Source organism: Strigops habroptila, chromosome 2 (assembly GCF_004027225.2).
Source record: "Strigops habroptila isolate Jane chromosome 2, bStrHab1.2.pri, whole genome shotgun sequence".
NCBI classification, from domain to species: Eukaryota; Metazoa; Chordata; class Aves; order Psittaciformes; family Psittacidae; genus Strigops; species Strigops habroptila.
This window is the reverse complement of record NC_044278.2, coordinates 30,621,375-30,645,768: the sequence shown is the minus strand read 5'-3', so window position 1 is coordinate 30,645,768 and position 24,394 is coordinate 30,621,375. Positions and strand designations below refer to the sequence as shown.

The 24,394-nt window shown below is 39.4% G+C and overlaps 2 protein-coding genes across 12 annotated transcripts in view; one reads left to right on the top strand and one right to left on the bottom strand.

The window, feature by feature from the left end:
- Positions 1-19,619, bottom strand: part of TTC3 (tetratricopeptide repeat domain 3) — a 64,087-nt gene extending 44,468 nt beyond the window's left edge. For 3 of the 7 annotated variants that reach the window (XM_030471899.1, XM_030471922.1, XM_030471928.1), the window contains exons 1-14: positions 19,462-19,558; positions 18,588-18,673; positions 16,979-17,024; positions 15,660-15,792; positions 14,421-14,508; positions 13,577-13,630; positions 11,635-11,758; positions 10,532-10,617; positions 9,671-9,765; positions 7,850-7,912; positions 4,909-4,963; positions 4,041-4,203; positions 3,874-3,922; positions 2,370-2,493 (exon numbers count right to left, since the gene is read on the bottom strand). In XM_030471899.1, coding sequence (XP_030327759.1) covers positions 2,370-2,493; positions 3,874-3,922; positions 4,041-4,203; positions 4,909-4,963; positions 7,850-7,912; positions 9,671-9,765; positions 10,532-10,617; positions 11,635-11,758; positions 13,577-13,630; positions 14,421-14,508; positions 15,660-15,792; positions 16,979-17,024; positions 18,588-18,662 — 1,155 coding nt within the window. In that variant the 5' untranslated portion in view covers positions 18,663-18,673; positions 19,462-19,558. Of the gene's footprint in view, positions 1-2,369; positions 2,494-3,873; positions 3,923-4,040; positions 4,204-4,908; positions 4,964-7,849; positions 7,913-9,670; positions 9,766-10,531; positions 10,618-11,634; positions 11,759-13,576; positions 13,631-14,420; positions 14,509-15,659; positions 15,793-16,978; positions 17,025-18,587; positions 18,674-19,446 lie in introns of all 7 variants that reach the window. The other 4 variants (XR_003989431.1, XM_030471914.1, XM_030471906.1 and 1 more) reach the window with 4 other exon arrangements.
- On the top strand, positions 19,178-24,002 carry PIGP (phosphatidylinositol glycan anchor biosynthesis class P). Of its 5 annotated transcripts, none has more exons than XM_030471979.1 (5): positions 19,178-19,632; positions 19,990-20,090; positions 21,666-21,738; positions 22,246-22,364; positions 23,794-24,002. In XM_030471979.1, the coding sequence occupies exons 2-5, from the start codon at positions 20,009-20,011 to the stop codon at positions 23,922-23,924; spliced, it is 405 nt and encodes a 134-aa protein (XP_030327839.1). In that variant the 5' UTR covers positions 19,178-19,632; positions 19,990-20,008; the 3' UTR covers positions 23,925-24,002. The 5 variants fall into 5 exon arrangements, with proteins under 5 accessions (XP_030327839.1, XP_030327830.1, XP_030327813.1 ...); XM_030471970.1 differs by having other exon boundaries at positions 19,579-19,668; XM_030471953.1 differs by having other exon boundaries at positions 19,591-19,681.
- The last annotated feature ends 392 nt before the right edge of the window (positions 24,003-24,394 follow it).

Sequence of the window (24,394 nt, the reverse complement as noted above, 5' to 3'; positions counted from 1 at the left end):
ATTGTTTTGACCTCGCTACTACGTTCACGTTACTTATCCTGTTTTCTATATTAAATAGCTTATTTATAACACATTTTATCGGCTAAAATATAACAATTTATTAATTATCTTACAATAACAATGCTAAAGACAACCAGAAAGAGGCACAAATGTTTCTTTAAACTAAGAATTAGTGTGAAAGAGAACTGCCTGTATGCAAACTGGAGGTTGATTATTCAATTTTTAATTCCACGCTGTTACTGCAGGACTGTCAGTCTGCATTTGTCTAGTAAAGCAAACCGCTCAGGAAAATTTAAGCACAGGAATGGTTTACAGGCTCCCCATGATACTGGCCATAAGACAGGCACTAAGACAGCAACAGCTGGGACATTCCAGTGACATCCAGTAATGAAGCCCACCTAAAACAAGGTAAGTATCAACAAAACCCCCAACTTTCCACTTTTTGGGGGTGTTTGTTTTTTAAGGAATAAAAAAATGCATACTGCTTTGGGCTGGGATAAAGTTAATTTTCCTCATAGCAGTTTGTATGGTGCTGTATTTTGGATGTGTGATTAAAAGTGTTGATAACGCAGGGATGTTTTAGCTAATGCTGAGCAGTGCCCGCACTGCATCTTTTCTGTTTCAAATGCTGCGCCCCCGCCAGAGAGTAGGCTGGAGGTACATGAGAAGTTGGGAAGGGACACAGCCAGGATAGCTGACTCCAACCGACCAAAGGGATATCCCAGACTATATGACCTCATGAGCAGCAACAAAAGCTGGGGGAATGAACTCCTTGTTTTGCTTTGCTTGTGTATGCAGCTTTTGTTTTGCCCATTAAACTATCTTAACTGATAAAGACGAGTTTTCTCACTTTTACACTTAGGATTTTTTCCCCTATCTTGCTAAGGGGAGTGAGCAAGCAGCTGTGTGGGGCTGAGCTGCCTTCCGGGGTTAAACCACAACAACATTGCATGCCATTGCCCTTTCAACAGTAAAACAACCTAATAGTCAGAATTAGAGGCTTTTTTTTTTTTTTCTGCTGTATTTCTTTGATCATCCTTCACTAACACGGATCTTTAGTGTAATTATTTTTCAGAAACAAAAGTAATCCATGAACAGAGAATAAAGTTAACTCTGTTAAGCTTCTGTGATGCACTTGACTCCTGATAGTTTGGTTCAGGCTCCAAAGGAAGAAAAGGACTAGGCTGTGACTAGGCCATGAACTTCTCTAGTTCAACCTGTTCTTTGAAAACCCAAAGGGACAGGGTGACATAGTGAGCTTTGATGTGTATGAACTTGGAAACAGGAACACTGATCGTGCGATTAATACATAAATAGAAGTTGGTTCTTCCAAAACTAATTTGGTCAAGGAACAAAGGAACCTGTGGCTACAAGGAGTCTCTTCTCCATCACACGTAATTTGACCACAAGCCAACCACTTTATTCCACATACATGAGTGAGCTTTTTGTAAGTTCTCCCTGTTAAGTAGCTGGCAGCATGGCGGTGATGCCTCTCCAGGTTACTGCTTGTGGTTGAGAGACCCCTTACCAACTGCAGATCTTTGGTAAATGATTGATATTGCACATGACCTCATATCACAGGGCATTAAGTTCCTGTATTGGTAGCTTTGAATGATTATTATATCCTCTGTGCAGTAGCATAATAGACTGAACCTTGCCATCAGACTTTGTTAAGCCTCACTTTTACAACATCTTGCTTCAATAAAACCACTGTTGCTGCTACTTTTGGCAGCGGTTCTTTAAGCAGTTTGAATCTCCCCTGTGACAGCTTCTCTCTCTGTTTTAAGCCTTCCTCACCATATAAGTTAATAAAAATAATCTAACAGAATATTTCTGCTGTTTACAGAGCGCAAAAGTAATGGTCTATAACCATGCAAATACATTAACATCACAGTGTCAGTGCAAAACAACACTCCAGTATAATCCATACACAGGGCTTTTGCTAACTTGGCTAAAGCAGCTTGCACTGAACCCTGTAACACCAGTACACATTAACTGAATCCTCTCCTAAAGCCAACGGGAAACCCACATCTGAATGCACATTGACAGGCAGGACTGGACAGTCTATCAAATCAGACATGACTTCAGTCTTATTTTCAATAAGCCCAAAGAGACCTCTCTCCTCCTTTTAACATACGGCCTTCACCTTCTCATTCAAGCAACCACCTCCCACCTCCTTTCAAACCCAAAGTTCTGAATACAGACTTGGTATTTAAATATTACAGGACAAATGCACTTGGCCGAGAAAGCAGACAATTATTAAAACACAGTGGCTGCAAAATTTCAGCCACACCATTAAACAACACATTCCAGGACAATGAAAATCAACACACTGTTAGTTTTGTAATGCCAGCTGTAGCGTAACTTACCCTAGTATTATGGCTTTGATGACAATGATGATCTTTAGGATCAGACTCGGTTCTCTTTCTGTATTTTTCTATTTCTTTTTGTTCTTGAGAAATTATTAAATTAAATTCTGAAGAACTGTAGTCTCTGATACGCAAAAAGAGAGAATCCTAGTTCTTCCAATGTTGATGTCTTTTCCCCATATTTAAGACACATACCACACATGTTTAATGAAAAAAACCAAAACCATATAAAGTCTAACCCTCATACAAGTGTAATGGCATAAACATATTTAAAGGATTTGATCAAACAGCCATATTTTATAACTTCAAATTGCACAGTCCAAAGCTATGCAAAATATAACATCAAAAAAAAGCGCACCATTTTCTAGAAAAGGGATAGGAACTGAATTGCTGCACTTTATAAAAAATAAGTAATTTGGGTAATTAATGAAAAATCTTGCCCAAAGCCACATTTCATTTGTGCAATATAGAAGGAAAACAAAACTAAGCTCCTCCGGAATTTTCAGGTTTATAAAAAGCTGTTTAGTAGTTTGATTACTGTACTGTTTTTGAATGACAGCCCATCACTACAAGTAGATCAATAAAAATTAAGAAGATTTTTCAGAGAAATGTTTAATACAAAAGTTACAGCATATATGGTAACTTAGCTGAATCTGTGAATATGGAATCTCTCTTACTCCCTTCTCTCTGGGCAAGGCAAAAGCACAAAACAAATGTGGCAAAACCAAGTTCCTACAAACTAGAATACACATTCATTTGTACCATTGCCAAATGCATTTGCTAGCATTCAGTTCCTCAAGTCAGCTTACCCTAGCAAACTTTATATAGCAAAGTTAACACAAAAAGGTGGGCCTGACTGGCCTGACTGTCCTGACATTTTCAGGCACCAAATTTCCCCAACAGCAAAGTACTTCAAGTTGGCAGGACAAAAAGTCCCCCTGAAAATGTAACTGGAGAAGGACTTTTTACAAGGACATGTAGTGATAGGACAAGGGGGAATGGCTTTAAATTGAAAGAGGGGATATTTAGATTAGATACTAGGAAAAAATTTTCATTATGAGAGTAGTGAGGCACTGGAACAGGCTGTCCCAAGAAGTTGTGGATGCCCTCATCCCTGGAAGTGTTCAAGGCTAGGCTGCATGAGGCTCTGAGCAGCCTGGTCTAAATGGAAGGTGTCCCTGCCCATGGCAGGGGGTTGGAACTAGATGATCTTTAAGGTCTCTTCCAACCCCAACCTTTCTATGATTCTATGATTTCCAATCTTTGTCAAGCTTAATGCTGAAGGAAACTGCTTGAAAGTGGAACACGTCTCAAGATAGCTTATTTAGGTCCCAGAAGATCTCTTTACTCCCAGGCTATGCTTTGATTGCATTTTTGGTAAGTTTATTCCTTCCATTTTTATTTACTCATAGATAACAAAATTTAAACAATATATATGCTATATATTACTTATATTAAGAATTACTAATTTTGAAAAAGGAAACAAAACTTGGCAATTACTTACTTTTTCTCAAGAAGTGACTTCTTTGGTTTCCATTTATGTTGTTTGATAGCTATAGAAAATTATATAGGAAGGGGGAAAAAAACATTTATTAGGTAGTTTCAAAGGAAAGTTACCGATGAAGGGATTTTGCTATGTTAAAGGTAGATCTTGAAATCAGAAAAGGTTACCATTGATATCTTCCAATGTCTTCTTTAACTTCTCATTTTGTTGCATAAGATCCTTAAGTCCACCAAGAATATTCTTGCATAGCTCCTGAGCCCTCTCATTGGCTTTCAAAGCCAGTTCGTGTTCCCCCAGCAATGATAGTGCCTTACAGAAATGGTAGTGACCCTACATGGACAGAAGTTTGAATTTCAAGCATTCTTTCACACAAGTAAGAAAAAAGTTTATATCCAAACCAGCTGCAATAGACAAGGTAAAATTTTACATACTCAGAAGTTATATACTCCATCTATTTCAGGTCATATGATGAATAATCAAAGTTTTCAACTACTCAGAACACTGAAACAGAAAGAGAATTGACTGGAAGTAGCATCTAGCCTCCAGCTTTGGAAAAGAGCAAATTTGAATTTTCCCCTAATCTCAACTACTACTTTGCAATTCTGTAACTATCCTTTTATTTACTCCTCTTTAGGCCCAGAATATTGGGAAATACATGTTGGTCATTAACCAGGATTTTTTTTCTTGTAAGGACTAGGTATATTCTTTTTAAAGCATTGTGATAACATAGCTACTCACAATTGTAATGAATGTTTTTTTTACAAATGCAGAACACCATGTAACAACACCGACAAGCATGTCAAAACAATATTTTTAATATAAAAATACAAGCAAGCTACGTACTTGGCTGACTGAAGCAGAATTCTTAGTCCACAATGTACTGCATTCATTTGACTGTCATTTACATTTACTGTGTTGAATGCAGATGAGAACATGTCACATCTACCTGGGCCAAAGCTGTAACTAAGACTCTGGGTTCTTGTAGTAGTTTACAGTACCAACAAAAGACAATTTTGAAATGTATATGAAACTAACCTTTGGCCAATTAGGCTTCAAAACAATGGCTCTTTTTCCATCAGCAAGGGCTTTCCTTAGAGAAAGGAGGGAAAAAGAAGAGATATTTATTACTTATACTTCAGAAAAATCCACAGACAAGATGTACAAGACACTATAAAAACACAAGTGAATAAAAGAACAGTTCATTCACCTGTGAGAAGGCATGGTCAGACAACACTTCTTAGCTGAAACTTACCTGGGTTAAGATGTTACAGTCTAAACTATTTCACCCATCAGATATTTATTCCCTCATCCTGCCTACTATGTTTTCCAGCATTTCTGCATATGTACCCACCCCTTAACTGGGTTATAACAAAATGTTCCTTTAAAAAGCAAAGCCTTAATAAAAACTCTGAATACCAAACCTAAATATTTTGACAAAAATCACATTAGAGAGTAGTTAGATAATCACAGCTAGAGATTTGAAGGTGCAAGTATTAACTACTGAGCACTGAAAGACAGTAACCTCCAAGACTCATAACAACTGAAGCCCGAAAAACATGCTTGACTGACTTTTTATATACAAGGTGTCGTGGAATAACCAGAATTAGTTTTGGTCAGAAGAGAAGCAGACTAGCCCTACGGCTACAGGAGAGAACACAGAGCACCAGTGATGGCCTCTGCTGATATCAAAGCTGCGCGAAGCGGATAGTTGAAGAGTTTATATACCCTTGGTATATACCACTCATTCTTCGCTGAACTAAAGGTATGTGTCAGATCAGCAGGATGCAGTAAATTACAAGAGTGGTTACACATGGATTACTTCAGATGAGAAAGCTTACAAATAATCTCACTCCTTTGATAGCTGGGTCATGCTGACTCAGTGAGGCCTTTACAAAATGTCTGCAGTGAGACCTAATTTGAGAGGCTTGCAAAAGCCTGAGGCATTAACTATTTTACCTCCACAAAGGGAAGGAATACGGGGAAAAAAACCAAACAAACCACACTTGTTTCACACAAAAGTCTCCATAAATTGCCTTGTCACTACCTCCGGTTTTTGTAAGCACTATAGCAGGAAAGCTTGTACAGAGGGATCTGAAGGAGGACAATGAGATGTAATGAAAGCTGGATACTCAAGGAAAGCCTGAAAGAGACAATAATTTCAAGACAAGGTAGTAATGGTAGAATTTAGAGATGTACTAATTTTAAAAAATTAGTAAGAAGGAAAAAACCACAACAGAACTAGTGATTACAGTGGGAGAAACTGCACCATATTCGTATTGCAAGGGAAGCAAACAAAAGGAAAAAAATGCTTGAGTGAAAGATAGTGGGGTACAGAACCTCAAGATAGTAAGGGATTATAAAAGCAGTTGAAGAGATTAGAAAAAAACTGAAGCATCTGACTTTTTCTCTAGCGTATGTTGTTGTGCCTTGTTTTCACCCACCCAGTCTTTCCTCCAGTGCCACCTTTCGACAGCCCGGCACAGTGCTAGGACACGTGCCCGTGTGGAGCACTGTTCAAACATCCAGACATGAGGCCAAGCTGCAGGGAAAGCTCCTGTCCCGTAGCAAAGTCTGGGAGGGAACATGATCATTGCCTCTCATGAGGCTCTGAAAATGGGAGGAATACACACGCTTCGGATAAAGCCTTCAACGCTCCAGCAGACAATCTGGAGAACACTGTTAACTGCCTAGTCCCATAGCACAGTATTGCCACCACTGATAACATGATCTAAGCTCAGTACTGAGTTTGCAAAACCTCAGGACTGGCGCTTCTTGGCCTTGCTCAGCCTCAACTGCAGTTTCACCTGCCTGCAGCTTTCTTAAGTGTGACATCATCTTCTCTAATTGAGTACGTGTGTATGGCTAATTTGATCTACTTGTTTGTCTTTGTGTGATACAACCATAGATTTAGCTGGAGTAAGTGCTTGTTACTGCTATCTATACAGAATGAGGTATTTATGACTCCAGAAAAATGATGTCCTGTAAACAAATACAACCTTGATATGACAGCAGAGGCCTTGAGAAGTGGAGACACAGCATGCAACAAAGGAGTATAGGCAGGAGATGACAAGAAATGAGGCACAATCTTGGCACTGGAGACCCCATGGCTATAAACAATTCACCAATGGTCAAAGACATGCCAAAACTGGACAATATGACTTAAAGGATAACAAAAAGCAATATCCATAAGAAGTACTATGTGTAGTAAACTCAGATATAACAGGGTGCCACAGACCAACAGAGTAAAGGTGTAATAACACATTAGTAAACGCAAAAGCGACCCCAAATGGATCCTAGAGTGAGAAAGAAGAAGCTATCAGCATGAACATCACATTTCTCATGAAGAAGGGCTCTGCCCACCTGCAGATTTCTAACCCTCCTGCTACAGCAATGGAACTGCTGACTTTGGTACCTATCCAGAGGAGCAGTGGAAGAGGTGAGGATAACACCAGGAAAATGGGCAAAAACTAAGAATCATGTGGATACCAATTTTAATTACATTAATATTTTTTCTTTTCTTTTCAACAATCAGATCAGGGCTAATAATAATTAGACCTTTAAGACTTCAGTTATACTAACAATAAATTCTTGGGTTGGCTTTACATAAAAGGTATACATCCACCTTGCCCATAAACAAGATTTTTAGCTTAACAACTGGCTTAAGAAAAATAACCCACATACTCACAATGATCTTTTCTTCAAAAGGTTTAATAAAAATCACAATACTCACTGGTACTGAGATTTTTTTTTTTCTTGTTGTACAAGCCACACACACACACTAATTTTAAGTGGTATTACATACTGCCAGAAGATACATCTAATATTACTTATTTTTCTTAATGTCAGTTTTCTGAGCTAGTAATATCACCATTATTATATACACAAGTTTTAAGAATATTATTTTCCTAAGTCTATTAACAGTTTTTAACTGCAGGATCACCACAACATGTCAAGTTACACTCAAGGGGTTACTTACTTGTACTGCTGTGTGAGAATTAAACAAAGAGCTCGGTTTCCATACAGAAGATGGTTTGCAGGACTTAAAAAAGAAAATTATGAAGAGTTAGTAATGTATGTTACCATGGAAAATCTTTAGGAGAAAATAAAGTAGGTTTTCACAATAACTGTCTGCAAGCACTCTAGCATCAACAATTATATACAAATTTCCTTGAACAGTCCCATTGATTTACAAGTCACTGAGAATATTAGTTTTAATTATGCACTAATTCATAATATTTGGTCCCACTAATGTGACTTCCAACCAATTCGAGTCACTTTCAGACTAAAGGGGGGGAGGGTGAAGGCGGGGGGGGGAGAGGGTGGGGGGCACAAAAAAAGGGCACGAAGCATGGAAAAGCCAACTTGACTGGCCGGCTGAGCAGACTAAGCAGTGGTTCTAAAGAGTTAAAGAATCACCCCCAGTGTACCTAATGAAGAATGAAAGGGGGGAACCAATAAATGTAATCCAGCAACCACTTGAAAGAAGACCAAGGGAAGATGCAGCTAGTTAGGGATGGAATATGATGATGAAGCAGAAGAAAGTCAGTTCACACTGGGAGAGTGAGAAAGGGAAGACAGTGCACAGAGCAGATGAAGAAGGATCCCCTAGCTGCTAGACATCCCTTCACCTTCCAGGAGGGTCTTAAGGACAAAGAACAATTTTTAACAAATAGCTGTCACAATAGCTCAAGCTCTACAGCCCCTGGAAACCAGGAAACTTCCTTTGCTCTTTCCAAACCATGGGATTTCCTTTGTTCTTCCACTGAATTCTGTTCATCCCTTCCCCTCACCAGCTATCCTGAGCAAAGCCTTCTTAGCCTGCTCCATGATCCCAGATACAGTCACTTGACTCAAGTCAGCCAACCCAACTTTTCAAGGAGGCTGAAATCAGCTTGCATTTGGGATTGAAATGTATCCTACTATGTGACATAAAATCTGAAGCAAGGATCAGCAAAATGCTAATCCTTTCAACCGCACAATTATAAAGTTACAGAGTTCAAAATGAAAAAAAAAAAAAGTCTCCACAATCAAATTTTATGAAAGGCGGGACTTTATGAATTTCACCACATTTCATGGACACCAGAACTTGTAAAAGCAGCATCTGCACAACTACAACACAAGTAGTGATATACTTCAAACCTGCATTCCGTAACTACTTGACATCCTATGCGGACTATAGGAAAGGGGCAAGTGCTCTACGTGCATATGACAAATTCTCATTTACTCTCTGTCTCCCTGCCCCTTTACAGAGCCCAGGAAAGTCTCCAAAGTCTTTCAGCAAATGACTTTTAAGAAGAAATTAAAAAAGACTCACAAAAGGAAATTAAGCCTTTTGCATGCACAGTTGCCAAGACCACACCTAAAAATAAATATTTGTTCTTGTTCACTTGTTCTGTGTCATAGCTGAAATGATACACATTTGCAAGAGTTGGCCATATGGTTCTGCTGGAAGAGTATTTAGGAAGGATGATGCCAACAACAGCTGTTCACACCAGATAACGACTTATTTCCTTTCCTAGGTTTACTATACTTACTGTTAGCTCTTTTAAACCAGCTTTAAGCCTTACTAGGACTTTTGGGGTAGTACGAGTGCAAACAATCATTAGTAACAAGAAATAAAATAGAACAAAAAATGTGTTAGATACCTAATTTAAAAGAAAAAAAACCCAACAAAAAACCAACTATCATTTGGCCTCCAAGTGGCTTATGCAAAACTATACAAAAATCAGGATAAATCTGAATAAGCTGAATACATATTATATAACACAATCTAGTTAACCAGTTAGTTAGTTCTTACCAAAATTCTATGGCTTTAGTATATGATATTATAGCACGATCAAAGTTTCCTTGGGAAAACTCCTCGTTTCCCTTCTGTTTCATAGATTCACTGTTCTGTGAAATCAAGAAAAAACAATTCAGTAACCACTGTAGCTAAACTCATCTGCAATGAGAAGAAAACTGACAAGAGACACCTCAGTTTTCATGCTTATAGAAACAGAATGCTATGTATGCACTATTAGTTGTAATTTAATACTTTTAATTCATTGCAATTAATAAGCTTAAAAGTGTATGAGTGAAAATTTTTTCAGACAAGAATACAATGAACAATAATTAAAAAGCAGGACTAACTCAGAAGGTCTCCTGGCTTCCATGGTATAGTCATCATCAAAAGTGAGAATGTGTCAAATAGGAAAATAGGCCAAGTACAGCACAATGCACACAGTTCCTTACTTGATGCCTTTCAGTGCAGCTCCTGAACTACGGAATTGTAGCAAGGAAGACACAGGAATTAACTAGACTTCTGCAGAAAAAAATCCCACACATCTAAACTAAAGGAACACATAGCAAAGAATTTGAGAGCATCTTATTTCTATATTAAAAGGATCAAGTTGAAAATCTTCTATCAACATTAACTGCATTTCCTTGAGCTTTTTGGGGGTTGAGGAAGGGAACACTCCCCAATGTACACCAGCAACATAAACAACTAATTTGTTGTTTATTAGATGAGGATGTCTCAAGGTAACTATTTATGTCAGGACAATTACTTACCTTCATCTTTAATCATTTGGTCATTTTCATAATCTTTGATCATTAAAACCCCTCAAAAGATAACAACGGAAAGTGAAAAGGACAAACACATTCTTATATCTTCTCTCACCTTCCTACAGTTTTCACAGGTCACAGCTTTAAATTCTTCAACTAAATTACAATCTTCCAAAGCAACTTTAGTAATACAGCTTTTGCCTGGAGACAAAATTCAGAAAAATACAGTGGGTGAAGAAGTTACCAATGACAAGAAGTAGTGTTTATCTGCTGCTGCTAAGAATCACACTGTTTTCTGACTGGAAGCAAAATTTGACATACCAACTAAATAACAATCAAATTAAGCAAAAGAAACATTCACAAGAAAAGGATTTATTTATTATTGGGCAAGCCCAAAATAACTGGCTGCAGACTGCAAAATGTTTAACTTGTCTAATTTCAAGCAACCAAGTGAAACTTGACTGTATTTTAAAGAAATTGCATTTTAAAGATCTGTAAAGATTTGTATTTTAAAGAATTCATATTTCAGTTCTTAACTATGAAAAGATTCTTCTCCTCACATGTAAGTTCAATTTCTACTACACTGTTACTGCAACAACTGAGTTAGAATGCATATATGCAGAAAGACGAGAATAGAAGCCATTTAACATAGAATCATAGAATCATAGAATAGTTAGGGTTGGAAAGGACCTTAAGATCATCTGCTTCCAACATGCATCCAACAATACAGCAGCCTGGCAGCTTTTTGTAATTTCAGAAGTTGTTCAACTGCTACTGCTAATATCTTATGGTAACTTCAACGAGCTACATAAGCTTATTTTTGAAATATGACTAATCTCTTAGTGTTTTGACAAAATCCTCTGCCAAACATTTAACAGAAAGACCCAAATAGTATTTTGGGCAACTTTCAACTTAATTTTAAGTTAAAAGAATACAGGGCGAACGTACAGCCCATAACTGACACCAAAGTGCAAAAGTGTTCTGTTCAGAAAGAGCATGTGCACTGTAAATATGATCCACATACAGAAATTCAAGGAAGAATTGACTGGTGCAAATACACAAAAAAACAAGGAAAAAAACCCCACACCACCACTATTTTTCCAGTCACTGTTTCAGTCACTCCCAGAGCAATGAAATACATGCAAACACTCACTATTTCATAATTACAACACAAGTGACTTTCCTCACCATTGTTTCTTCAAAAGTGTTCATACTTACATTGACCAAAGAAAACTCCAAGACACATCGAACCAAAACCACTGAGTTTCTCTAGCCTCTGCAGAATACTGAGATCACCTGTGTATCTGACCCAATCAAGTCCATGCCCAAAATCAAAGACACCCTATTTCAATTGAAGAAGAGGAAAATAAAGAAAAAAAAAATAATTCTATACAAAGCAGTCTTAAAACAAAAACACCACCACACAAATCAGCAGCTCACTGACAATACAGGGGAAGCATTCAATGTAAATATAACAAACAATACTACTGTAGCACTTACAATATGCGCTTGTTACTGATCTGTTAGCCTTTGAAATAGACAACAGCTCGTAAACACAAATATCTGGATAACATATGCACAGCATAACAGCATATTCACAAAATGAAAACAGTCATTCTTTCAACAGGAGGCAGGGGAGCCACTCAAATTATAGAATTTAATTTTGAAACTTCTTTTCAGTGACTGCACACAAAATTGCTCCAGTGTGAAGTGACAAGCCTGATCAAAAAAAGCAACATTCTCCAAGCTGTTAGACACACAAGCAGGGCTAAGACTTAATTCTGTAAATCATTACTTCCTTTCTGTTAAAACTGTATTTAACTGTTTGAGCTACAGAGCTTTAACTGAAGGAGAGGGATTGAGTGAAGAATGTCCGTTGCCTGGGATATTCCCACATTACCTGAGCCTACAGATTTTGAAAAATAACATAAAAACCCACATGACTAAGACAAATTATCACTAAAAATACAGGAACTGCGTAATCCAGCAGTAACATACAGTTGTACCTATTCTGCTTCTCCCATTGCAACTATCAGCTATGGTATTGCCTTCTAATTTCAATGTTTTTATTTTAGCATTTGCAGTTAACCTACAGCAGGCAGCTGAAACTAGGAAGTGGGAAGAAAATGACAAACACAGGGAAATTAAGTACATTCACTGTCCAAAGTTTACAAGCTGAAAAATGTAATGAGCATAGGTCTGCTATACACTGAATCTGTCAATGACGATGGATCAGCAGGTTTTCAAATCACACACTAGCTCTTGCATTCATAGTCCTTCAGATTGAATCAGTATCACTATTTGACAATGTCATAAAAGATTTCCAACCCATCTCCAAAGAGGAGAACTTCTGCATCATTTCAGTGGTCCCTTCCTCGTAGCCCTGTAGGCCCATCATACAGCACTGTCATTGCTTTATGCAGAGTTTGCAAGGCCACAGGGCTGTGACTAGTCAGGTTTATCTGGAGCTTGTCCTGACCTGCTTAGAGCTCTGTTTTAACTTGGTTTTAACTGTAACAGAAATTTTCCTTCTGACCAAGTGGTTATGTCTAATTTGGTTTTAAAATGAACCTAAGTAGACTCTAGGATGAGGAAGAAGAAAACATCAACAGCAGTCCTGGCAGCGAAGAACGCCAGCTAGCTCCAAGGAGCAGTGCAAGGATAAGCATAACACCTGCAAAACAGTCAGATACTAGCAAGTGTGTGTATTACAATTTTAACCGTACTATTATTATCATTAGAGAGTTTTTCTGTTTAGTAGCATTTATTTTCTTTATTTTCTTTCTTCTTCTGCAATAGTTCATTCTCGAAGACATCTGCTATACTAGCAATAACTTCTTATCTTTACATGTAAAGTGTATTTGCCTTCTGCCCACATCTAGACTTTCAGCATAACACACCAATACCAGGACAGAAAGAGAGGACACTCATTTTGGTCGTCTTAAGATATTTATTTTGCAATTCCTGTCACACACAGATTTTGGTCTGTGGCTCAGAGTTGCACCAGCTGGCAAATCCAGTCCTGTATCTACACACTCCAAAAACTACAGACTCGATTTATTTATGCAAGCATTTTCAAGTTTGGGATATTTGTATAAATATTTAGGTTTTATTCACACATAAAAAAGCATTTGTATTAAAAACAATTTGAGAAGCTTACATGTTCTACTCCGCTGCCAATTCTCAGTACACCACGAATAAAAGTTGGAATGTTCTGGAAAAGGTATAGAAAACAAACAGAAACCAAGTTATTAACATCTGATAACTTTAGTTTCTATCTACTGAGGTTCAACTCAATAACATTTTCTGTTCTGGCTGAATGCAGTATCATTGGGACAGTTGCTCTGGTCCATTTCAATTCAAGAAATATTCTTGTATTCGATAGCAAATCCCCTACCATTTTTGTTGAAAGCAGCAAAAAGAGCATAAGGAAGTATGAATCCATAAGATCAATATAGTACATGAACACCTCATCAAAGAAAGTTGCTTCGGGTTGAGCACAGAATTCTGGCAAACAATTTTTTTTTGTTTTAAATACCTAAATTAAACATAAAAATAAAAAATATCTCTTCCCTTCAGCTGCTGAGAACATTTGTTATATCATTCTCTCCTCTGCACTGTTACATTTCTGTTTCAAGTCAGCAACAATATCGAATTTTAAGTATCGTTTGGTGAAAGAGGGGAAAAATAACTGAGAGAAAAAGTAGTATTTAACTTGCACATCCAGGAATGGTGTCATTTTCCTCACACATATGACTCATAGCAACTTACAGGAGCCCCAGTCAACTGTATTATTGGCTCTGCAAATATTTAGTAAGTTATCCCAACTGTAATAAAGCCTATTACATTCTTTCTAGAAAGCTGCAATTCAACTATCAGACAAGTTATTCATACCAGCAAAAGGAAATATCTAATTTAAGACAAAATCCCAAGATGCATAAGGTACAGATTTAATTAACCTATTATACTTGAAAACTTGCACAAAGTTAAAACATAGTACTTACAACAACTTTTTTCATTAAATCAAAAAGGTCTTCCAAAACCTCTAAATCACAGAGTCTCTTCCAATTCCAGTCTAAAATCTGTGAGCTGCTTAAAACCAGAACAAGTTTGTATTTAGGAAAATAACACTGTACTACATGGTCATCGTTACTAATATTTACGGTAATTAGATCTAAGCAGGACCATGGTTACAAACTCAATGGTTACAAATGTCATCCAGGCAGACAACATCAGCTGCTCTGGTTAGGAGCAGAGAGCTGATGTCATCTACTTGGGATTTGTGCAAAGCATTTGACACTGTCCCGCATGACATCCTTGTCTCTAAACTGGAAAGACATGGATTTGATGGATGGACCACCTGGTGGATAAAAAAATGGCTGGATGGCCGCACACAGAGAACTGTGGTCAATGGCCACTGGCTCAATGTCCAACTGGAGAATGGTAACGAGTGCTGTTCCTCAGGGGCCAGTGTTGGGACCAACCCTGTTCAACATCTTTGCTGGTGGCACAGACAGTGGGATTGAGTGCGCCCTCAGCAAGTTTGCCAATGACACTAAGTTATGTGGTGCGGTTGACATGCTGGAGGGAAGGGATGTCATCCAGAGGGACCTTGACATGCTTGAGAGGTGGGCCAATGGCAACCTCATGAAGTTCAACAATGCAAAGTGCAAGGTCCTACAACTGGGTCGGGGCAATCCCAGGCACAGCTACAGGTTGGGCGGAGAAGAGATTCAGAGCAGCCCTGCGGAGAAGGACTTGGGGGTCAATGAGAAACTGAACATGAGCCGGTTCCAGTGTGCGCTTGCAGCCCAGAAACCAACCATGTGCTGGGCTGCATTAAAAGAAGCGTGACCAGCAGGCCGAAGGAGCTGATCCTGCCTCTCTCCTCTGCTCTCATGAGACCCCACTTGGAGCACTGTGTGCAGTTCTGGTGTCTCCAACATAAGAAGACCATGCAGCTGTTGGAGCAAGCCCAGAGGAGGGCCATGAGGATGATGGGGCTTGAGCACCTTCCATACAAAGACAGGCTGAGAAAACTGGAGCTGTTCAGCCTGAAGAAGGGAGGGCTGCATGGAGAACTATGCCTTCTGACCGTAACTAACTTAGCCCACTGGTAAAAACATTCCTGCAGACAGTCTAACCACTACTGAAAGTGTACAACGAACTTTCACAGGCAACCCAAAAAAACCCCAAAACAAAACAAAGGCTGATTAAATCACTTTGATAATATGATTACTTACTTCAAATCAGCTGCCAAAGAATTACTTTCACTTTTGAAGAGAAGAGGCCAAAAGATGAGTATTTTAATAACGTTGCAATATTCTGTTAACACGTCAACTGGCTGACTGCACCACACTTCACAGGGATCAACATCTTCAAGAAAATAGTTAGGAATTAGACTACACAATTCAGGCATTACAAGTAACCGAAGTCAAAATAAACATTCAAACCATCAGTTATTTCCATGCTGTATTCTTAAGTACTATGTAACCGAAACAAAATTTGAACACTCTAAATACATCTGGCAACTTGAAGTGTTTTATAAATTGAAGGAGGAGAGGGAATTTATATGGAGGTATAGAGGCAGTATAAGGGTATCTGTGGGAGAATACAGGCCTGCTGGCAGACTTTACATTCCTTGCTCAAGGAATTGCTTGTGTTCTGAATTGTATTGATGTAATAAGTTATCATTTAATAAATGCAGCCTGCTTCTAAATGAGGAGCCTAACAAGGGCTGTGAGCTGTTTACTGGCTGTTAATGTTCAAGGTAAAACATGAGCCTCTTCTAACTGTACCCATTCAATTATTTTCTACAATAAGTCCAGAGTAGTGCGGCACATAGCAACATGGTACAAGAAGATTGGCAATATTATTCTTTTTTTCTCCAGAGGCATGCATGATGCATGGCTCTTTCAAAAATATAATCCATTTCCCTCAGAGATTGTCTTTAAAAGGTAAAGATCATTTTTACACTATTGAGATGGCATCAATTATTCTCAGAGCAGAAGCAGTATTATCTGAGAACCTGAATATATGCAAAAACTCATTCGACACTGTTGGCTGTGTACATATGAGTTTCCTACATGTTACAGGGTATCGTTTGTATAGCGAATACAGTTCTGAAGAACTTGACATACTCTTGACCCACTTGCTTTTCTGCAGCTAAAAATTATTTTTAAATACTGTAACTACAAAATTTTACCTACAAAGATCAACTTGAAGGTATCTTTAGACCTATACAGCTAAAATATAGCTACAATTAACACACAGGTAATGAACACAAGCCCAAGTCTCCATCCTAAAACATTAATCGACTGCATATATGCACATATTACTGAGAATTTACCCGTTTCTCACAAATGTTTAGGAGTCTTGTGCACATTACTTTTGAACAAAAAAGATGAGTCTTCTTCCAGTGTAAAAGAACTAATGTTTCTGCTCAGAAATAATAATTTTCTACTTATTCAGACAAAATAAGGAAAAAAGTGAAATAGCAGTCAAAAGATCTAAACACAGCACAAAAAGTGTATTAGAAAGTATGTAATATTAGTTTACATACCTGTTTTAGGCTTCTGTGGCGATCGCTGTACAAACACTGCATGACCCTAAAGATAAACGTCTTTTTTTAACATTGCCCATCTTTCAAATGTGTTACACTAGCTATGATCGATGAACTGTTTCTAAATATTAAACCAATATTAATTGTTTACATCAGGAAAAGGGAGGGATGAAAGTGATTTTTACATTCTGTCTCTGACTTCTCAAGAAAAGGTAATTATTGAACATACTTAGATCAGTATAAAAGATGCTCTTTGACAGACGTTTACTCTTTCAGTGGCACACTTCCTGCAAATACTAGCATGCTATGTGCAAAGTTGACTTACTGTGTGCAAAGATGAGTTACTAACTTGACCTAAAGTGATGACAAGCAATCATGTGATTTCACCCAACGCAGCACTTCTGAACTATTACAACGTTACATGCAAATCAAAGCTTACTCTCAAAAATAAATTGTCATAACAATGACATACTTAATAGACCATCACACTCAATAACAAAGAAGAAAAAAAATAATTATTTCAAAATCAGTTAATCTTGAAAGACGACTGAACATTTCCTTCACTCCACAGAGCAGATTTTACTACAATACTTAAAAACAAAACAAACCACACACCCACCCTCAACACACACCCTCGATACATCAAGCTCAAGGTGGTATTGCCACCAAAGCAAACTTGAAAACCAAGATTTAGCACTTGCACAGAATCAAGGGCTTTCTTTCCATAGCACAGCACGCACGTCACCTTAAGAGATAAAACGTCTAGTATCTTACGTTAACACAGCTGTTAAGGTACTTTATTTAGTCCACAGAACACACAGGAAAAAAAAAAAATCTTTATTGATCTAAACAATTTCTAATGATACTCACTACTGTACTGGTAAATTCAATTTACCTTTATTTTTAATTTTTGCATATGAAGAATAATATTAGGCCAGCTAGCTTGCATTCTGCAGCAGTGACACTTGGATAAATAACTCAAAACTAAACTCTCCAAGCAGCAGGAAGATTAACTAACAGAGTGTTTTCCAAGACCCCTTAAGCATAGCAAGAAGGGGGAAATATGAGTCAAGGGAAGCAATCTTGAAGTATTAAAACAGAAAAGTGCTACAGTTTATTCAATAAAAGAAACAACTAAATGAGTAGAGACTTTATTGGGCACAAAGGGCTAGAAAAAAATTGTAAGAGATGATAAGAACACAGAATGGGCGAACACTGCAGTTAATTTGCAGACTTGAACTTAAATGAACTAAGCTGTGATTGCTCTGCAGTTACAGGAAGTGAACCTGTCACTCGGAAGTATATCATCCCAAATATGGCTTAGATACGCAGCCAACAAGTTGGTCAAGTACTGCTAATAGGACCTATGCATCACCATCTAGTTTTACATAGTTGTATATGAATTAAGTAAAACTTACCTGATAAGAGGATACACAGTCTCTGTGCTATATCCCAATTTACTACTTTCGTAAGTGAATAACAGTGGTATAAAGTACTTTTGCATCAGTTTGAATTAATCAACACTAGCAATTACTCTGCAGATCAGATATAGGTATAAACTCCCCTGGAACATCTTGCAATTTTTTCACCTAGTTCCAACTCTACTTACCAATTCACAGCAAGATTTACGATCGGCATAAAAAGCCAGGCCCGCAGACTCGGACTTGGGTATAGGTTCACCCATGGTACATGATCCTGAAAGAAAAGGATTATGAGAAAGGCATGAAGGGAAGGTAAGAGGCAAGTAACATATGCCTCGCAAGACTTGAAATAATCACAACATTAAATTACCCTTTGCAAGAGTTTCACGGAAGATGTGCTCTTATTTTCACATAGCATATGTTAATGTGGAAAATAATAACCTAAAGCATCAGTCAAAAGCTAGTTAAATCGACTAACAGCCTCCCAAGCCCCTGACGCCTGACAATACTCCAGCACTCCTCACACCAGACCGGCAGGAAAAGGACGGGCAGTTTCCACCAGCTGGGCAGGCGACATCATCCCAGAGCTATTGCCACGTCCCGGGAGAGCGGAGTTAAACCCCCGGGCAGCCCCGCCTGACAGACCCAGCGCTACAGCCTCGGCCCAGGCCGCGCATCCCTCTGCTGCCCGGCGGCTCGTCCGGCAGCGCCCGTCCCTTCCCGACAGTCTTACAGAGGCGAGGCTGGGGCCGGCCGGGCTCCCCGCCGCCGCTACACCCCGGAAACCCCGAGGCTCGCCACTGACGTGTCGCAGCGCAGCATTTCCCGCCGGGACAGCCCTGCCCGTGCTCGGTCCTCCCAGAGACAAATAGCTCCAGCGACCCGGAGGAGCTCCGCCGCCGACAGCACCGGTCCCCGCTCCAGGCGGACCGGACCGGGCCGGGCGTCACCCCGCCGGGAGCTCCAGAGACACGGGCATCACCCTCCCCACATGGGAGAAGGGGGATTGGGAGCCCAGCGAGACACGGGGAGAGGGGAAGCACCCACCTCCACCGCACTCACCAGCCGCCGCCTCCGCCGCTCCGCTCCGGCTCCGCAGGGCCGCGGCAGCTCCCACCCGCGCGCAGCCGGCTCTGGCGACTGGCTGGCTGCCGCCTGACGTCAAGGGAGCTCACAGGCTCGGCGCCCGCTGCCGTGAGAGAGCCCGCGGCCGGCGCGGCTGTGCTTGCGCATGTGCGAGATGAGGCCTGGCGCGGAGGCGGAGGCGCGGTACCGCAGTGGGGTGCGCGGCCGGGTGCTCACGCCGTATTCCACTTCTTCCTTCCCTGTCTAGGCCGTGGCCTCGAAAGGGAGGCGGCAGAGGGACGGGACGGGGGTGCGGGCAGGCGGTGGGTCCAGAGGTGTGCGGAGGGGAGTGCCGGTCGGTAGCACCGCGGTTCCTGCCTGTGGGGCGAGTGGAACGGTCACGGAACGAGGGGAAGGGGGTCGCGCACGCACGGCCACCGGGAGGGTGTTCCCAGGGGGACTGACCTGGAAACCTCCGGTAACGTCTGACCGTGTCCTGTGTGTGTTGTCATTCATCCCCCGTAGTTAAAGGGAAGAGACCGACATGGTTGAAAACTCTCCAGCCCCCTTGCCGGAAAGGGCAATATATGGATTTGCTCTGTTTTTAGGATCGTGGTTTGGCTTCAGTAAGTATAGTGCGTGCTGAATACTTCACCGAACAGTGTTCCTTTGCTTACGAGGCAAATGTAATTCCAATAAGACCACCTGGAAAGGATCAAACTTGTATGACACCGCCTGTTGCAAGGGTGTGTGGTGAAGGACTAAGTGAGCAGACCTGTCTGCTGCTGCAAAGATGTGTCACTGCCTTCTAGTTTCCTCATGTTTTGTCTGTTTTGAGTGTTGTTACGGGATCTTTAGTAGTATTGCGGAGTCAAGTTATTTAAAAAATTCTCTGCATTCTTATGTTGGTAGCTTTTTTACTTGCGTTGCATACATGGTCATATTCAGTAACCACTGTCGATGCTAGTAGTGTAACCTTCCCCACCCAAATACTGAAATAAAAAAAATAGTAAGTCATTTTGGTTAACAGCAATGGAGAATGATTAGAGTTATATCAATATCTCTTTGTTGGTGTGACAGATGCTTTGGCATATCACAGAGTACCAGGTTGGAAGACCTCAAGGATCATCTAGTCCAACCTTTCTTGGCAAAGCATGACCTAGACTAGATGTTCCAGCACCCTGTCTAGACAAATCTTAAAAGTGTCCAGTGTTGGAGAATCCACCACTTCCCTGGGGAGATTATTCCAATGGCTGGTTGTTCTCATTGTGAAAAATTTTCCTCTTGTGTCCAGTTGGAATCTTCCCAGGAATAATGTGTGCCCATTACCCCTCATCCTTTCCATGTGACTCCTTGTAAAAAGGGAGTCTCCATCTTCTTCTTAGCCACCCTTTAAATACTGGGGCAAATGTCTTGCATGCCCACGCAGGACCAAGACTTGAGAAGGTGAGAACACCTTTTCAACCCAAGAAAAGGTGCTGCAACTGTACTGTAGTCAAATAATAAACCAGGATCCTTCTGTCAGTCTTTCTCTCGCCCTTAGGAAGTAAGAAGAAATGAAAGTATTTAGTTTCTGTTACTACTGCAGGAAGCCACTGCAGTTCTGCAGCTTGTGTCACTGGCTACTAACCTGTTCCCCTCAAGTTTTGTTAAACTTTTCTCTGGATTTGTTGTTAGGAAACAAAATTTCTCAGTATTGGTTTTGTTGACATGAAAATGATTATCTTGCCAAGAATCAGAAAGTATTTCCAGTAACAGCATCTGACCAGTTCTATCCAAGCACTGCAATTCTACCAGCTTTTCTCTCAACCACGTGACTCACTGTGTGATCATTTTCTGATTTAATGTTTTCCACAGTCAGTCATTTGGCATCCTTTTACTGAGGGCTTGCTTTGTTCTGCAGTTCAACTTGCAAGAAATTCTTGTCTACGCAGGAAATCAGAAAGTAAATGTTAAAGCAAATATAAAAATGATATCATATAACCACCTACAAAACACTGTCCCTGTGTTGGGCAGGTTTTGTGCCTGGGACACATATTCTACAATGTTTTGGTTGAGCTACGTTGGTTTGTGTAATAGTGGAATAGTGTAAAGGAATTTTTGTGGAGTAGTGTAAAGGGAAAATACTGCTCTAAAATTAATGAAGGAAGAGCAAACCAGTATCAGTTGTACTATGATGACCTTTTAATTCTTTCATGCAGTGTTGTACCTCATCTGGGCTTATGTTCCCGAGACTTGGCTGTTCTCATTGGGACTAACATACTGGCCTCAAAAGTAAGTTCAACCAGTTAAACTTTTTAGCCTGAATATGTGTAAGTATAGGACACCCTTAAATATTCTGAAATAGCAAAAGTTGTTGGGTTTTTTTTAAAATAGTGACCCTGTATTTAATCCAGTTTTTGATGATAAAGCACTCTAATCTTTTTGAAGCATTTTTATGTCTGTAGATAAGTAGCTATGGTGAAAAAAGCAATGGTATTTGAATGTTTTATGATAATTTTTTTCTCAGGAACTTTTCCAGTGAAAATACAGTAAATTTTAAAATGTAATTAAAAAAAATAAACATCTGTAAGGAATCTATTCGAGGATTTATACTAAACTAGCTATGGAGACTCTGTAGTCAGTCATAATGGGAGAGGCCAGGGCCCGTGTTTGGAGGTGGTGTTCGTTCTCCTTTTGGCTAAGTTTGTGCTAGATACAATAACAACTGCTGTATTAAAACTGTTACATCATTAGGTGTTTGTTATTATGATATGTGAATTTTAAAATCTTCTTCCTCAGATACTGGGCAGTTGCTTTGCCAGTGTATCTACTGGTTGCTATAGGAATCGGTTATATATTACTTTTTGGTATTAACATGATGAGTACAGCTCCACTTAACTCCACACATACCATTACAGGTAATTTTATTGGTTTTTCTGTTTTGTTTTGTTTAATTTTGATACTCAACTGGTAATTTCTGTAAATATTTATATATGTAGCTGTATATAATATAAACCAAATTGTAAGCCTTTAAATATTTTGATTTAGAAAAGGAGTTCTTGGAAGTACTGAAGGACTAGAATGAAAAGATAGCCATAAGCCTGGCTCTTCCATCCATGCCATCATATGGCAGTGGCTTCCAACTAGTAAAGAGTACTTTGTTAGTAAAACAGACCACTTTAGAGGAACAGGGGTTAGGCATATAAAGAACTCCCAGGTTTGCACCTTGCATTATGAACCAGGGAAGAGTGTCATGGGACGAAAGGGGTGAGTACCTACCCAGCAGTGGCAGAAGCGGGAAGTCAAGCAGGAGCCAATGTGGCGCAAAGGAGGATGTTGTGGTATTGAGGCCTGATTAGATATGTTAGTGATTGCCTGTGTAAAAAAGCTGTTCTTCAGTTTTTCTCTCGACTTTTGTGTAGCCTTTACTTCTGCAAAGGAGACATGTTCTAGGCACTCACAACATTCTCCACGTAGCTGCACATTCTTCCACATGAGGAATTCCACCACTATTTGCAGGGGTTAGAAAAAATGCAGACTGTAAAATTTGGCAGGAACTTTACTTTGCTAAAGCGACTGCTGAAGTTGCATTGTTTTGTGTGCGTTGCATACTACTATATGTACATAGTAGTAGTACATTACACTGCACTGCTAAGGAAAAGCAATCAGTCAGTGCTGTAGTTCAAATGCGTTACTCCAATGCTTCTGTCAAGAACTGCTGTTTAGTCACCCCTGTGTTCTTGGGCACTCATTGACATTCTTACGTCACCCTCTCTTTTGATGTCAACCCAGGAGTTTGTGTGGCTGTATGGCAGGTGGGATGGGGGACCTACTATGTTTGAAAACAACTGTATTTGAAAATTTTCTTTTTCAGAAGGAGAAGTTCTGTAATTGTGTCAAAATGCATCTATAAAAATGTTTATACTGTTGTGGGAATGGGTGCTGTGTGGTGATGGGAACAAGCAGCCAACATAAATGGAGGGTGGACGGCATCTCTCAGCAGAAATCCTAGTACAAAGTGTTCAAACAACAGACTGTGCTATCCACTCTGGGGTTTTTTGTTTGTTCTTTTTATCTTTGGGTAGTGATGGTTTAATGTCATACAGTATCTTAAACCTAGTCCCAAACAGTGATTTCAGCAGGAGGGTGGGGTTGATTTCTTCAGGGGCTCTGCTGAGATATCTTGTTGTAAAGTGTTGCTGATGGCCGTCTCATTATACCTCAGCAAGATGGGCTTTTCAGCATCACTTATAGCAGCTAAATTTATACAGTGTTGCATTATATTACGTTTCTTGAAAGAAAAAAGAAAATCTTTAATAAGTGAAATGTTCTTATTCTTTCCTGTAGATAACTATGCAAAAAAGCAGCAACTGAAGAAATTTCAAGAAGAAGCAATTCCGGCACTGAGGGATATTCCCATCAGTGAAGTAAACAGAATGTTTTTCCTTTCTGAAAAAGGAATCTGCAATAGCAGATAGTCATAAAAATCTGTTTGAATAAAGGATTAGTACAAGTGTTACATAAGGAAAATCAAAACCTCTCCAAGCTAAAAGTAACCCAGTCTCTTTCTACTTGCAGAAAAAAAGGTGGGGGTTTTGTGGGTTTTTTGTTTTGTTTTGTTTTGTTTTGTTTTGTTTTTTTCCCTGAATCTAACTAGATTTCTGTTAACACATTTCCTTGAGAAGGCTTGATTTTATTATTCATGCACCTTAATAACCTGCATTGGTATGAGAATTATGCCACATTAATTTATCTAACCATTCTTGTGAGTTTAAAATTGTGTTCTATTACTTGCAACCTTCTGCTTGTAATTTCCCTCCGAGAGTGAAAGAAATAGTTTTTGGACGTAGCTTAATTCTGTTTCCCTTTGAATTCAGGAAGGGAAAATGTGTTCCACTAGTCAAATGGAAATTACATTAATTTGAAGTGTTTACATTGTAAATGTACA